Source organism: Pterocles gutturalis, unplaced genomic scaffold (assembly GCF_000699245.1).
Source record: "Pterocles gutturalis isolate BGI_N339 unplaced genomic scaffold, ASM69924v1 scaffold8525, whole genome shotgun sequence".
NCBI classification, from domain to species: Eukaryota; Metazoa; Chordata; class Aves; order Pterocliformes; family Pteroclidae; genus Pterocles; species Pterocles gutturalis.
The window spans coordinates 2,951-19,740 of NW_010140837.1; the positions used below are offsets into that span (position 1 = coordinate 2,951).

The 16,790-nt window shown below is 35.2% G+C and overlaps 1 protein-coding gene across 1 annotated transcript in view; it reads right to left on the reverse strand.

Moving 5' to 3' along the window:
* Positions 1-5,882: 5,882 nt before the first annotated feature.
* Positions 5,883-16,790, reverse strand: part of GBE1 (glucan (1,4-alpha-), branching enzyme 1) — a gene marked incomplete at both ends in the record, with an annotated part of 70,468 nt that continues 59,560 nt past the window's right edge. The window contains 2 exons of the mRNA XM_010083825.1: positions 5,883-6,039; positions 7,129-7,313. Of these exons, the coding sequence (XP_010082127.1) occupies positions 5,883-6,039; positions 7,129-7,313 (342 nt within the window). The remainder of the gene's footprint in view (positions 6,040-7,128; positions 7,314-16,790) is intronic.

Here is a 16,790-nt window from a genome sequence, read left to right on the forward strand (position 1 = left end):
ATGAAGGAATGTGCAGCTGCCAGGAGGACTGTAAAAAACCTGAAGTGGTTAGGCTCTTTTGTTTTTAATATTTCTTGAATTTAACTGAAAAAACAAGTAACTGGCATAATTAATTTCAAGATGAAGGGTACCTCAGTTCCTCCTCAACCACACGCTCCTAATTTTGGAGAAGACTTAGGGGTCAACCTATAATTGAGAAAAAGCATATTATAGAGTATTTGTATGAATTTTCTTATTAAATTAAACAGCTCAGCCTGACAAACTTCAGCTCAGGACACTTAGATGATAGTTGAAGCCATTTAGCACTCAACTCATGGCACAGTACTGGGGGGGCAGGGAGTATTGTACCTTTTTGCTTCAATCAACTATGGATGCTTTTTGCTTAAATCAAGTGTAAATTCAGAGATATGTAAATCCATATTGGTTTGTAATCACGAACATAAAATGCTGATTTATTTTTGTGCCAAGATAACAAGTCTTGTTAAGAAAAAAGGGGGAGGGGTGTGTGCATATATATATATAGAATAATTTTAATGAGACTTCCAACATTGAAGAAAAAATCTTTAATGAAAATCGGGATCTTATGTAAGGGAAGTGACTTATTTCTGAAATCTTTAAGCCCCTTTCCTGTTTCTTCTCCTTCCTTTAGCCATGTTGTTTTTGAAAAGAGGAAAGAAGGTTTCTGCATTGAATTTTTACTGCAGACAGGCCTTGCAATCAACCACTACCCCACAGAAAGGTCTAGTCAGTATTAAATAAATAAAAATGGAAATTTATGAATGGTTTCCCTGTTAACATTCAAAATTTTATATACAATCAGAGAATGAGAGACAGCTGACCTAGATGTTGATTATTCATCTATCTCCAAACTGAAGCAGATTAGGCAGAAATAATTGTTAGCTCAAGCTGCCTGTTTCTCATGAAGAGACTTCTGAAAGAGCATAATTTATGAAGTAAAACTCCAGCATGAGCACAGAAATGTTTTCCTTTTTCCTTCATATAATGAAACAGAAATTGGGCAATAGCATATGTGGCTCTAATAGTTACACAGACTCATGGTGCTGGAAACGTGTCTTTTCCTACACAGATCAAAGATGCATTCCCACATTAGTGCTCTATATTTCTTATTCACACCTATTAACCATAACGTATCAAATACCTTGACAGAATTTGGAATTTGGCTAATCATAAATTAAGTCCTTTGCCTCCATGTGCCGGATACCCCCTGAATTCTAACAGGCAGGGACAGTTACATAACCACACTTCAAAGCAGCCTGCAAAGCAGCATCTTTGCCTTTGGCAATCGCACGCCAATGAATCATTCAAGTGACCTTATTTGCTCATGAGAAACTCTAGGTGCCGGCTGCAAACGTCAGAGAGCCCAAATTGATTTTTTTTTTTTTAAAGTATATTTTTGTAGCATTTTGATTATAGTATTTGTGACAACTCAGGTCTCATCTAGCTATTCGCTTATGGACAACCCTGACTTTAAATGTATTTATTCACCCTAAATTCATGCCAACAATAAGTGTACTACTGGTATTCATTCACTCTGGCATTACAATACTTTGATATGTTATGCCATGTAAAAATGGCAATATCTGTAACAAAGTAACCATTTCTTCCTATGACATTTTTTACTGCTTGCACTTTATCAGCATATGACAACATGAAATGTCAAGATACAAACAGAGGTAAGCCAGTAGCGTTTCATATTGCTCAACAATGTTTATGGACTTCCATGCTCATATATGAAATTAAGGTCTTAGTCCTTTGATGTCTCACACTGGGGTACATCATCTTGGGAGAACAAGAAATAGAATGGATCAACCCAGTGTCAAGGGAGACAAATCAAGAGAGAAGACTGCAGTATAACAGGGAAGGAAAAACTGACTCCGAGCCGGCTGTGACTCTTCATATAGCTGTTTGACTGTCTGACTGTTCAGCAAAAGACTTTCCAAATCAAGTGGAACCAGAAGGACTCTAATGCCTACTGACTACCACTTCTCTTATAAAAGTAAAATAAGGTTTGCTGTGCCAACAGCCGCTGAAATAAGAATGACATTTTCTATGAGATCAGAACAGAGGAACACCTACAAAAATGTAGGCCAGAGAGGCAAGAAGCTCTTTATGTTTTAACATGCCTGGTAACATAACTGAGAAACTATAAATGACAACAGCTTAGTGACATATATTACTACAATATACTGATAGGTCAAAGCCATCCACTAAATAAAGGCAAATTTAATGACAAATGTTACATGCACTGATCTGACCAATTCATTAAACAAACTTAAACCTAGGTAGTGAAAGGATCATCACATTTCCCACAATTCCTAATATCATTCAGATAAACTTTGTATTAAAAATAATTTCATATATTATAGGAATTTGCTCCTCAGGCTTATTCAGTAACTGCCTCAGAGTATGAAATTGAACACTCACCAATTTCTAAAAAAACCCAAACAGAATAACAACAAACTCTTGGTTTTAAGGACTTCTGCTTCATGTTTAAGTTCCAAAGGGATCATAAAGAATTCCTTTTAAAGTAAATAAGTTATTTTGAATATTTAATGTCACATGTGACCACATTTCCTAGTTATAGGACACACTTTTTTAAAAATCAGAGGTTAAAAGGTTCCATTACAAAACTATGCACAAAATTAATGGTTCTAATTGCAGAACAAGAGTTAGAAAGAAAGCTAGTCAACATTAAAACACACCAACATATTTAAAGAAAATAGATACTAAAAATCAGCCTGCTGGATGTTGGCAGGGAAGAAGAAAGGATGCTGAAAGCAAGAAGAATAGCAGGGTAATATTGACTATTCATACAGTTAATTATCACTCCTCAGCTAAGTAGAGGATGCTTAAGGAACTGCTGTAACATGATTCTGCTTTTGAGCTCAGTTTCAGAGAAGCATTTCAGTGACTATCTGCATCTTCTCAGTTCTAATGTCAAAGTATTAGGTATGTCTACTTTAGCTGAGATGAGGTTTCCTGAAAATAAGCAACTATGATGTTGAGCATGAAAGCGCATTGCACACCAGCTAGTATTAAGATTTCAGCAGTTCTCTAATGCACTTGATGGCAGTTCCACAGCTCCATGGCTTTCTTTGGGTTAAAAGCAAACTTTTACACAGAGGAATGGGATAATGGAGGGGTTCTGTCTTCCATTATCAATGAAAAGATACTGAGAATGCAATTGGTAGATACAGTACTGCTTAGCTTTCTCCTAGACAGAACAGAAACGAAAAAATTAAGTATGTTCAAGATGTGTAGGGACAACTTACTGTCCAAGGACTTTACTAGCAACAGGCACTAAATAGAAGTAAGATTTTTATGGATGAAGTGCCACAGAATAAAAGGAATAGCAGAAGATTGTTGAAAAGGTGATTTTTGGGAATATTCTGTATTTGAGATTCCCGAGTGAGATCACTAAATTAAGAGAACTACTTCCTCTCAGAGGTGAAGATGCATACTACATTTCACAGAGGAGTAAGAGCAGCAGCAGCATTCAGAGCCCTCCACCCCCACTGAAGGCAGCAGAGCACAATCACACACTGAGGAGAGAGAACCAACAAAATCCACTGTTTGCTTGGGGCAGGAAAGGTTAGTCAGACAGAGTACCTTAACAAAAGAAAATACACTGTTGGAAACTGGCAGCTCCATTAGCAATAAAAACTTTAGGCTAGTGAATGAAAAGCTAACATAGACATTTATGCTTTAACGAAGGCCTTTCAAATTTAAACTATAATATAGGATGTAAATAAAATTATACTGCACACACTTAAGAGACGAGGTGTACAGACAATAACATATCAAAAAATATGACATAAACTGCAAATATGAAATATCACCTGTATGCCTTGTTTCTATCATACTTGTTTTGAACACACTTGAGCTGTTATTAAGTTTCAGTATGATCTTCCAGTGAACCAAAATAAAGATAAAGGATGTAGGAAAAAAACCCTCAAAATCTACAACTGAATAGCAAACATTTTCCAATGAGTTTCTGCTTACAATTAAAAAAAAAAAATCAATTAGCAATGACTCTGTTTCTGGCCAAGATGCAGTAGAGAGCTACTTCAATGTCCAGAGTGAACTAGCAACAGACAGCTTACTGAAACCCAACTAGGCCTTGATTTGCAAAGTAAACTCAGCGAAAAGCAAATTTCACTTTTTGTTTTAGAAGAGCTACTATAGAGCAGCCTCAGCTGCAACACATTCAGGATTCTATACAAACAGTAAATGCCTAATTTATAAGGAGAAAGGAGATTCTGGTGCTGTAAAATAGATACATGAAATGTTTTTGAAATGACTGAAAAATTCAGAACACTGATAAAAACCAAAAGGCTGCTTATATTAAACCTATTTAGTCAACAGACTGGTCATAAAATATTTCTATAAACATAAAGCAAGCCCAAATAGTTTTGGAAGTGCCTGAGCACAGATTAGTCCCATTTTAGCTGTAAGCACCAAGGAGTAGAATTTTTGTAACAATGTGTGCAAGGCATTTACACACCCATAACAACAATGCCTAGTTATTTAAATCAGTTATCATAAACCAGAAAATGAAATCAGGAAAACAGATTCATACATAATTGTAATTAAATACAAGTCTGATGAAGACAGGTTATGGAAAAGAGAAAAAAATAAGTGACATAAAAGTTAAAGAGTGGGATTTTAAAAAAAAATTTCTTAAGTATTTCTGACAATTGAACCTCTAGCATCCTTGAAAAAGAAAGGCAGAAAGTGAACACCAAAATGTGATTTGGATTTAACTGTATTTCTATAAGCATCAGAGCAAAAAATCACACTCATTCTGTTATGTGATGTGGTCCTTAACACTGAAATTACACCTCTTCCATCTGTAGAACTCAAAGCATTTCATATAAGAGAGAAGTGCAGTAGCATCAACTTAAATGTGTGGATACCTGAAGCCTATGAGTCAAGTATTGGTATATCTCACAACACCAGATTAAGATTTTACTACAGATTACTACTGCGTTCTACCTTTTCCAGGAGTTCTAGCAGCAGCGAAGAGGTAGCAGAAGAAAGTGCTGAAGAAGGTGGGTTTGACCTGATGTTTCTAAACCAGAATCCTGGTAAGGCCTGAGACCCTGCAGGTCAGGTCAGTGGTGCTCAGGAGTTAAGAGTAATAAGGTGCTACACTCAACTAACACAACTGAAATATGGCAGTAGTTTCCTGAAGTTGCTAATAAATAAAAAGAGAATAGGTCAAAAGGTTGGAATTGCAGCACTTTAAACTGACACAGCAAGATTCACTAAACTGTTTGTCAAGGCACTTTAAAGAAACTGAATTTGGGCAAACTAAATTCCTCCAGCAAGTTAGAGTTAATTTTTTGAATCTCTCTCACTGCTAAGAAATTGGACACAAAGGCAAACCCAGTCAATTACTCAAGACTAACCATTTATTGCTTCTCAGCTGAGCTAAGAGCACTTTCTCAGTCCTCGTAATTCTAAACCAGAAGTTGTACAACCTCCCTGATGAACGTTTAAGCTAATGGGTTTTCCCGTGTGACTGCACGCACAGCCTCATCTTACTGGGGTCACTTTCTGCAGCTTACTTAATACGTAGGAGTTACTTGCTTTTTCATGCCTTAACATAATCCACAAAAACAACGCACCACAAGGAAACTTTAACATGTAATCTTTAAATTACTATTTTTACTTTTGTGTTCTACAAAACAGTCTCTTATGAAGAAGGCAAATTTCTACGTTTTTTTGCTGTACACTAAGAATTAAAGCAAGATTATCCTGATGACAAATAAGTGGTTTCTTAGTGCTTAACTACAGTCTGCATTCATACTAGAAAACAAAAATAAAATTAGTTTTCAACTACTAAAGCTTTTCTGTACAAGCAAAACTGTAAAGTAAAGGATATTTTCCTGGAATTTCAATACCCACTCTGTAGTCCACATAACTTTGATATGGATGGAAGTTGAAGACAAAAATGAGACCTGCTCTCTCAAATGCTATGACCTTATTGGATTCATGCTTTTCACTCACATAGGCCTATGAAAGAAAAAAATAAAAATCCAACACTATTTAATACTTAATTTCTGTGTGAATTAACAAAATACCCCCTCACTGACTCTATACTTCAAGTAAAACAGTCAAAGATTCAAGTGACACAGATCAGGGCATTAACATGCAATCTGAAATTGTTTACCTACATAATGTCATAAAATTTTTGATTATTAAACTGTAGTTTACTTTTTGTAAGACAAGGTAAAATTGAAGAGGTAGAAGCATGTTAGGTTTAAAGCACTTGAAAAATTCTTGCTCAAAGATTGGTAACAGTCTTTTTATGACATTTTCCTTTAGCAAAAAATGTATTCCTTCTCTCAAATCAAATCTTCAATCTACTTGCTATGGGGATCAGCATCACATCTACTGTTAGTAATTTAGAAAATGAAGCACTGGGTATGTTTGGTTTATTTTTTTTAAATCTGTGTGACAAATAGCTTTGATAAGCCACATTAAACTGCTGCACATACCATCTCTGTTCTACTTGCTAATACCATTAATAAATAACTAGACATCAATTTAAAAAAATTCTTTAAAGTGGATTATGGTTAGTACAAATTAATTAAACACTGAGAAATTATAATAATTGAGTTGCTTTGATACAGAATACAGTGCAATGTTTAGGTAAAAAAGGCAAATACAAAAGTGACAGGTTGAAGACCGGGAGACTGTAACTTACACTATACTGTACTGAAAGTGTTTTCTCAGTAACAGAGTAATTATTTATATAAAGGAAATTGTCAGAACAATTTACACTTTCCCAAAGCAATCCTCGGATTGGATTACAGACAATTTTTATAGTTTGCTTTATCCAATCTGCAGTTACTAAATAAAAATAGCAAAAATAACAGGAAAAGAGCTTGCTATGAAGCTAAAAGGAGACTGTTTCAGATTTCTATTATCTGTGGAAGATATTTCAGTGACATGTTTTGACAACTTGAAATATATGGTGGGGCATTATGAAGTGCATAATAAAGTGCTGTTTAAAATTTCTGCATGCAAATTTCGTATTGTTATTCTGAACATGTACCCAACTGGTGACTAAAAACTTATAATTTACTATATACAGCTTACCGGGGGAGATGCAAGCCAGCCAAATCTTTCCTCCAATTTATTCATATCTCTATCAAATGAATTTAGGAATCTATAGCGAAGAAGATGATCCTCAGTAAGATTAAACTGTCTTCGGGCATAGTGGTAGCTCTCATTATTCCCTTTCCTGGGGAAGTCAAGCCATTCTGGATGTCCAAATTCGTTACCTGTATTTAAAAACATTAAGGATCTGTGAAATCATGTGCTAAAAATACCACAGAAATATTAAAGTACATTTCCTTTTTGCAATTTTTAAATTCCAAAGAATAAAACTCCATAGATAAATTGGTCATTTTATTATTAAAATGTCTTTCAGAACTTTCATACTTTAACAGGTTTGTTTGACCAATGAAACCCAAAGCAAAATATCCATGGGATCCAGGGGAAGTATAAAATGGTGAATGAATTATAACCTCTATGTTAGCATGCCATGCTTAAAAATTCCTCATTCCCATCCCTTGATTAGGGCAACAGAAATTCAGTCAACCAGCATACACATTTTAGAGTTACTACGAAACCTAAAGCCATCACTTCAGCAGTAGCAATCCATTGTTTTAGACCACTTAGAAATCAGAGCTACTATTCACATAACCACAGATGCAGAAATCTCCCATTTTGTCAATTAAATTTCAAACAATCAAAAGACCAGTTCACTTTGACCACTTTTTTTTTTACTTTTTATCCTAGCTATAAATACTGTCATTATTGTTTCCAGTGGTGTAAAAATAACTATTAAAAAAGATGACTTGAATCTTAGTTCCTCACTTCCTCAAAAAATTCAGAGACATCCTAGTTCAAGCAGTAAACTAGATTATAGAGAATAAACCTCAACACTTAATGATGATGCATTCAGTATTTGATACTGAAAACAAATGACTTTAGGGGTGTGACAATTCAGGGATCTAACAGTAGGCATCAATTTAGCCACCTTGCAAGGGGAGCTCCTTTTCCAAACATAACGCTGTCACAAACACTAGAAACACATTTCAGGCTGGGATGAAGCATGTCTGAGCACTGGGTTCCTCTGCGTGCCTGCAGGTTCAGGTCCTTTTGACCGTGTGTAAACACCACCATCTTTCAGTTTGTTTTTCTACAGCAGTAATGCTTCACAAGTTTGCCAGTCTCATCCTGATTATTTAGCCCACCCAACTACTGAATAGACTTCACTTTATGACAAGGAATAGCTTTATTCAGACTTAGATGACACTCATTAAGAACTGCAGGGGAAAAGTTGCAATGTAATGAAATAAGAAAAAGCTTAGCTTCTCTTATGTAGAATCTCCGAAGCAAGTCTCAGATGTCAAAGCAACACCTGATTTCAGACTCAGTATTTTGAATGACTTTCATGTATGCAAAGTTTTCTCGTTTTATATACTGTCATTATTATAGTTTGATACAAGTCCAAATGGACTTAATGGTTCTAATTCATGCTATAACCTGCTGCCTAGCTGTCTCTTTCACTATGGATTATTAATTTTACACAGGACTAAACCACATTAAGTACCTCAAAAGTTAAACACTCATTCGAAAGCCTACGATAGCTGATTCACCACAAACAAATTTCAGAGATTTCACGGAACACCTACTCACCGTAAAACAGAGACAACAAGTGCTGTACCTGGAAATATGTATGATATGATATGATCAAATTTAAGAGGGTTTCTGTTGTGGTTTTTTTTTTTTTGGGGGGGGGGGGGGTTTTTTTTTTTTTTTTTTTTTTTTTTAAAGGATGCTAACCGTTTGTACAAGCAGTTACTCAAGTTTTGTCAGTAAGCTGGAGTTTTGTGGGCTGACAAAGGGCAGGGATGTCGAGAGAGGGCGAGTGCTGTTTGCTGGGTGGATACCCAGCATGCACAGCCACCATCTGCTGTCTCGCACAGCCTGTGCTGCCTGCAAGGCCCAGAGGATACGGTCAGCAGTGACAGCTACGGATTTAGATTTTCAAAGTGATTTCTGTGTATTTCCATGCTTCACGGAAACAAAGAAATGAACGGAGAACAAAAGAGAAAGGCTGCATATATATTTAGGAGAATCCTTCACAGTAGTATCCATTTTGTAAACGAACTGACAAGTTGTAAATTAAATTTCCTGTTCCAAAGCTAAACCACTGAATTTCATATTCAGCTCAAAAGGAGAGACAAATATAAAAGAATCAGAATCACAGCGGGACTTTGAAAATGACCTTGGAGTAATGCTGGACTGAGCTCTTAAACTGTGCTAACAATACGGTACGGAAAATGAGGAAAGATATTGCTACAAAACAGACACTGTATCTAACCAAATTCAATATTCTCTTAAGAGCTGGGCAAAGTATTACCTTCTTTCGTGATCTGTGCACTATTGAAAAGATAGACTACATGAGATAGTCTATCAGTTAAAGACAGCAAAAAACATCAGAAAGTGAGAGATGATATGTATCTTGAAAAGACAGACAAGGAAATAATACCAATTTGTTCAAGAAAAACATAGAAACAAGGGAAATAAGCAATGGAACATAGGGAATAAACTGGACTAAATTAGCCCATCATTTCAATAGAGTATTTCACTGTAAGTAGAGCATATCTCCTTCATGTTCATACCACATATCAACTCCCCTGCCTCTGCTCATCTTTGCCTATTTCCCCACCACAGTGACCAGTGTTGTTTGAATACTGCATTTTGTTGTTGTGGCTTTTTTAAAGAACAGAAGTGCAGCAAAATACAGAAGCAATGTTATTGTTCTGGCCACTCATTAGGAAAAAAAGGAATTTAACACAGTGCAGCAACTTGACAGAAGACTAAATTACTTTCTGATGTCTGAAAAGCACGTTGATGGTCTAAACACTGACTGCTCGCACTTCAAACCTGTTTCTATTGGCACCTTCTGGACAACATACTCATGGGCTTTTTTTATGTATTGTTTGATTTTTAAAGGGTCCCTTGATTTCTCTTTTGAGAAAGAAAAATATAAATTCATAAATAATGACAGAACAAATTCAAGTAAGCATTTTTAGCTATGTTTTTAAGATGCGGTATAAGGAAAAGGACCTAACATTTCAGATGCAAGCAGGTCTTCCAACAAACTCCAGAGAGCGCTTTTGCACTTGAGATGCAGTAAGGTTATACATCTTTTAACAAAAATATGCTTCTCAGCACTTTTTTTTTTTTCTTAATTGCCATTTTTTTCCTAATTTAACTTTACAATAAATGAGGGGAAGGTCTAGGAAACGGAAGGTAAAGGTAACCGACATATACTTCTAGAGATAACTACTGATACCTGTAAAGTATGTGCTGCCCCCTTCCCCATGTTCCACTTCTCATTTCTGACAGAATCAGCAACATTCACTTCTTGATAACTGTGAAAGCCTCTAAGCATAGAAGTACTATTGGGATTTCTTTTCCTGTAATTAATTTGCTGTTTGATGTAAAGGTCCAAGCTACAGACTGACAGGAAGCCAGCTGCTACAAATGATGCAAATCAAGACAATGGAACTAATGTGGGGGAGGCAGAGAACAAAGCTGAAATTAACTGAAATTTTGATTAGAGAAACAAAACAAAGACAAATCATTGAAGTGCAATGCATACTAATTCTATCTATGAATTAATTCAAGTTTGCACTTCCCTACATATTGTGCATATTTGACAACTTTACTACGTACAATATTTCAAGACCACAATTCCAACAAGTAAATTAACTTTCTATAACTGTAATGAAAACTTACATCACGCTTGTTTATTAGGCTAGAAATGCACTTACACCACAAAGTAGTTATGCTGCTGATGGTTAGCTTGAGGCTGCGCCCCACAGGTCATTAAAGTTTTCTCTTCTTCAGACACCTTTACTAGCAATTGTCTCTCAAACTATCAGGCTAAGCAGAACTGAAGGCATATTTAAAAGATGCAGCAGGCAGTGTCAAGAGATGCCTCTTACTTTGGTTTGTTTAAATTTTGAATTAAGTATGGCATTATATACTTTAAAAGCAGTTAAAGCAAGTAGTTTATTTGATACGTCAAATGTAATAAGTTTCATTAGGTGTATAAGGCTGAAAAAGTTTTTAAACAATCTAAAATATTATAAAAAGATCCTATTTGAAGCTGATGAGCTGGAGACCAGATACATTGTGACAGAATTTCAACAGTTCCACCTTAACATATTTCTATCGAAGTAAGCAGAGTTACGCCAATTTACACAAGCCAGATAATCAACTCATCCAGGAGTTGTAACTGATTTGAATTTAACTTCATTAGCTTTGTGAACAATGACGACAATGCAACAATCAATGATGACAATTGCAAGAATCAATGTATATCAGATTCAGAAAGCATATGATATTTATCATTATTTCAAAAAATAAACATTTTGAACCAATTAATCCTAATTTTCACTAGTAGTAAAGCTCTTGGATATTAAGCAGTTCTGATACTTTGTACTTACTCATGTTTATACCGAATCTTCTTCAGCTCCTTAAGTAAACTTAATATTCATACTACCAAAACCTGAGTAAGACACTCTATACTGACTTCAAATTACAAGGATCAAAGAATGCATCTCCTCTGGTGTGATACGGCAATGAAAAAACACAAGCTAATGTATCATGACATAGGAAAGTATGGACTCCTTAAACCAGTTACCCTAGATTACACAGGGATGCAGTGCTCTGTCAACAGTAACTGACTAGGAGAACAAGGCCAGCTGCAGAACGAAATTTTGAGGAATTCCCTGGGATGTCTGACTTGTTGCTCCAAGAAGAAATCTTTGAGGTTTTTTAAGAAATGTAGTTTCTTATTCTTCTACCAGAAAAACATTGATTTAATTGATATAGCACTAAATGAAGGCCTATGTTATTATTACTTTTTCTGCTTTTACAGAATCTCTTCTGGAGTACTTCTCAATCTCAACCGTTATCTCAGCAAACTGTTTGAAAGTATGGCTTTAACACTATTCAGGTATGACATTCCAGTCCTATTTCTTAATCTACAAGTAAACCCTCTTGAATCAGAATAAATGTTTATTTAGTTGCCTGTTTCCAACAGTGGCCAAAATCAGGTGCCTAGAAAAGGACCAAAGAATACAAGCAGCATGAATGATATTTCCTCTGAACACGCTCCACCAACCCCTGTTCGTCTTCAGGACATGACAATGATTATTACTGATTTTTTCCTCCTCTAACATGGAACCCTGTACTACATTTTCACACAGTCAGCATAGGTTAGTAGCACTTTTAAATATTCTACCCATTATTTCAATATCCCAGCTTTTAGTGAACATTCTCCTACTGAGCCTCTTGGCCTCCCCCTCTGCCCTAGGAAATCCTAAAAAAAATTATAATCGTGGTCCTCCTCAACATCATATAAGGATCAAACTGCAACACTAACTGCAATTTCTTCTAAATTCTATGATTACTTCTTGAAGGTCTGAAGAAAACTACAAAAAAAAAAAATCAGAATTCTATCCTTAGATGTATGAACCACAGCTTTTTGCTTTTTGGTATCTGCTGGTAGTTGCGAAACTTTCTGTATAAGACCGTTTCATAAAATAAGATTTGTGTTTTGGGGAATATCAGCTCTGGCAAAACCTTAATTGAGACAATATACTCTCCATCTCTTCTTCTGAGACTTTTATATTAAAAAAACCCAAAATTCAGTCGTAGAGAAAAACGCTTATGAATTCTAAGAGTGAGAGACCATAGCTGGGGTGTAGGAGGCTTGTCTTTTGCTACCCTGGAGATTCTGCAGATGACCCTCCTTCCCTTCATTTAGCTGTCTACAGTTTGTTTGACTAAAACTCAAAACATAACAAGAACTTTGAAAATTGGTTTCCACTCTTACTTCCTAAGAAATTAGAATATAGATTTTAAAATTTGAAAGAATAAAAGTATAGTATTAAAAAAAAATTACAAACCCATGAAAACTGTATATATAAACACATTACTCCTGACAAAGCTTTTGGCAACAGAAAACTGTACAACATTGCTCAGTAGGAAAATGTTACCTTTAGAAGCTATATTAATCACTCTAATTATTTTATTACTTTTTATATTTTTATAAAAAGGGCATTTACTGGTTACTGATCTTTTCTCCTCCAAAAGATATGTAGTGTACTTCATTAACAAGAAATGCCTTCTTGTGAAAGCAAACAGATCAGCTTTATTATTCCATCAGTCATTAAGACAAGCAGACAACAAAATACAAATCATCCAGTAAAGCAAATATCCTGGTATCCAATACTTTGTTTAAATTCAAGCGGCTCCATAATTTGCAATTTATTTTTTATAGATGCTGACAAATGCTTACTGAGTCTGTGCTCTTGCAAAATACTGTACTAATTTTAAACTACTGTTAAAAGGTCCAATACTTTGATTTTCCTACTTTAATATACCAGCCATTTCCAAACAGATCATGCTATTGCTTGGTGTACAGGTTGTCAAGCCTAGATAAATATAGTTAATCTTTACCTATGGGTAGACGTCATGAAGTTTTTCCTCTCTATCAGGTCTCATTTTCTTCTCAAAGTATACTGCAACTTGCAATATTTAACTAGCTTTTTTATACTATAAAATATGAAGCTGATCACAGCACTGTCAAAGTTCAGTGATAAGTGTTTCTAAAATACTCTCTTCAAATCATATTTATTGTAATCAATTCTTAACACATCCTATTTATCAAATAAGGGAGAAACAGAAATCCTATTAAAAGACATTTCTCCCAACCAGTTATGGTACATTCTTCTTTCTCGTCGTACATGTTCATTTTAAACTGGAAAAACTAATTAAAAAAATTTCAGCTTAATTCAAGAGGAAAAGTTTGCTGTAAGGTAAAAGAGAAACAAAAAATAAAATCTCACCTCAAACTTCTGTGAAGTATGCTTTACTTCATTTCTATTAGATTAGTACGCTATGACACAGGGCTGTGTCTGGCTTAGGTAAGAAGCTCTTTGGGGAGAATGACTATAATTCAAAGCACTGCAGGAATTTGTTAAGATCTCTGTCCTTGCTCATACATCTGCATGGCACAGAAGTACCTTCAGCTTCTGAAAACAACACATTCCCTCATAGCTCCCATCTTCAACAATATACCTTAAACAGCTCCAAGCCAGTTGATGCATCCTTACATACCGTATCTTAAAAGCAGCTAGGTACACAAAGCTCTTGCTGTCTCACATTTCAGGTGAGATTTTGATAACATTTAAACACTGTTCTGCCCTTTCTTCAAAAAAATGTTTAAAACAAAACAATTTTCTGGGTTGTGGTATACCAATATTTGACTTGTTTCTCTCCCATTGCCCCTTCTTATCAAGGCTGGCCTGTCTTCTCTCACTTCCTACTGATGTTAAAAAGTTGGACATATTGAACCATACAATTTTATAATGTTGATAAAACAGTTCCATGTTTTTTAAGGAAATAATTTTCCAATTGTTCCAACAAAATTTCCAACAATATTAAACAGTACTGTTTAGCCCTCATATTTCAAACTTATACCTCCCTTTTATCAGATCAATTGCAGAAAAATACCCCAAATAACAAGAAACAACCAGTTCTACTCAGAAGCACCAACTCTGTATACCTGTATTAGGAAAGGCTGGATCACTAAAGACCATGCTTACACAGAGGAGTAGCCTGCCAAAGGCATAGTGGACAGACCATGATGCTGTTTAGTATGATTTACTTTACTTTTCAACAGAAGCAAAGCTGGCTTTTTTTGTATTTATAGAACTATATTTACACAGAAAAAAAAATTATCTGGAATAAATAATTCTTTCACTTACTTAGTTGTAGTGTTCCATCAAAGGAGTATTCAATGAAATATTAGTACTGTCACTGATAATAGTGCTCAGTTCCTAGGGGCAGATTAATGTTTTCCCTTGAATGCTTTAGTTACATTTCAGAAGCCCTCCCCCAATGTAGAATACTATATTTCAGACTTAAAATTTACTCCATGCTCACATACAGTATTTAAAAGATTGAGTAACACTGAAACAGTTCCATTTTGCTGTTTCCTATCAGCTACATCTTCGTAAAAACAACAGACTACGATTTAGATACTGTGACATTTCCACTATGCTCTATGGGTACATGCAAACTATACATTACTTAGTTAACCACTTCCAAGAGCTCGCTAAAATATTTAGGAGCAGAAATATTCCACATCACATTGCAAAGGTTAAAAAAAAAAATCAACTAACCAAACAAAACCCCAAAAAACAAACAACAACAAAAGCAAAACCCAACAAAAACATACTGAACATATGACAAGAAACTTTCCTGAACAGAAGATGGGGTTCAAGAAGTTCTAGCTAAATCTTTCAGTGTGGTATACTGCTGGGCATTGACTGGTACCACAACTAACAAGTCATTGGGCTTAAAAAGTCATCAAGGACCAGACTGGAACAGGAAGAGGCCACACAAAGATGGCAAAACTTTTGCCATAATATATTAAATAAATAGCAGTTTTCTTACTGGTGTCAGTCAGTGCAGTATTTCATCCTTTAATTTTGAAAGGGTATATAAAGGATTATGTTACTGAAAGAGAAAGAAAATGTGAACCGAAGAAAGACACTACTTGAATACTATTTGATACACAGGAAAGTTAAAGCTTTTCACATTATGTAAATCAAAAACGAAGGTGCAGCAATACTCTGTTCTTGCTATAGGAACAAATCCAGTTAAATACTTATGCATTTGTTAACAGCACAAAATAAGAAAATTTTAAATTAAAGTTTGGACCAATTCAAAAAGCAACTCATAAACGGAAAAAAAAAAAAAAAAAAAAAAAAGATTAACAGCTTGCCTTTAGAGTCTGGGCATTCACCAGAAATTTTATTACAGTATAGACAGGACTACAATAGATGTCAGAACTGGCAAGCAACAAAGACCTCTGGGAGCACAACTTTGTGCAAGACTGTACAATGTCAGATATTTTTGCAAACTTCTCTATACTAGCTGAATCTATAAGGAGCTGTTAAATTTCTCATTTATTTGAAAAATAAAACTTTTTAAACATCCCACGACAGATGTCAGGAGTCTTGAATATATAAATATTAATGAAGTGACACTCAAAGATACCAACAGAGAAACTTTCAACTTTTAGTGTTATAACGCTTCCAAAGAAAATAAAGCTTTATACTTTAATTAAGAAATATTAATACAGCACTATGTATTCACACAGTTCTATACAACTACTTTAAGAAAAAAAAATAAAGGAAAATACATGAGTATTCCATAGAACTGGCAACTTACCATTCGGTAAGGTGGTGATATAGCAAAAAAAAAAAAAAAAAAAAAAAAAAAGGTGTATTGTAAAAGAAGGCCCAAAATGCAGGTAAAAAAAAGGAAAAAAGCAGACAGTACAGTCTAGAGCAAAAGTCAGTAGATAAAGAAGGTGGGTTGTGAGAAGCCGTGCAAGTTATGGAGCAGTCATAGTCATTTAAAGCACCTTAAGTGGGCCTACAGGAGAGATGAAGAGGCACTCTTTATCAGGGAGTGTAGTGATAAGGGGTAACAGTTTTAACCTGAAGAAGGGTGGATTTAGATTAGACCTTAGGAATAAATATTTTTTACTGTGAGGGTAATGGACACTGGAACAGGTTGCCCAGGGAAGTTGTGGATGCCCCATCCCTGGAGGTGTTCAAGGCCAGGCTGGATGAGGCTTTGAGCAACCTGGTCTA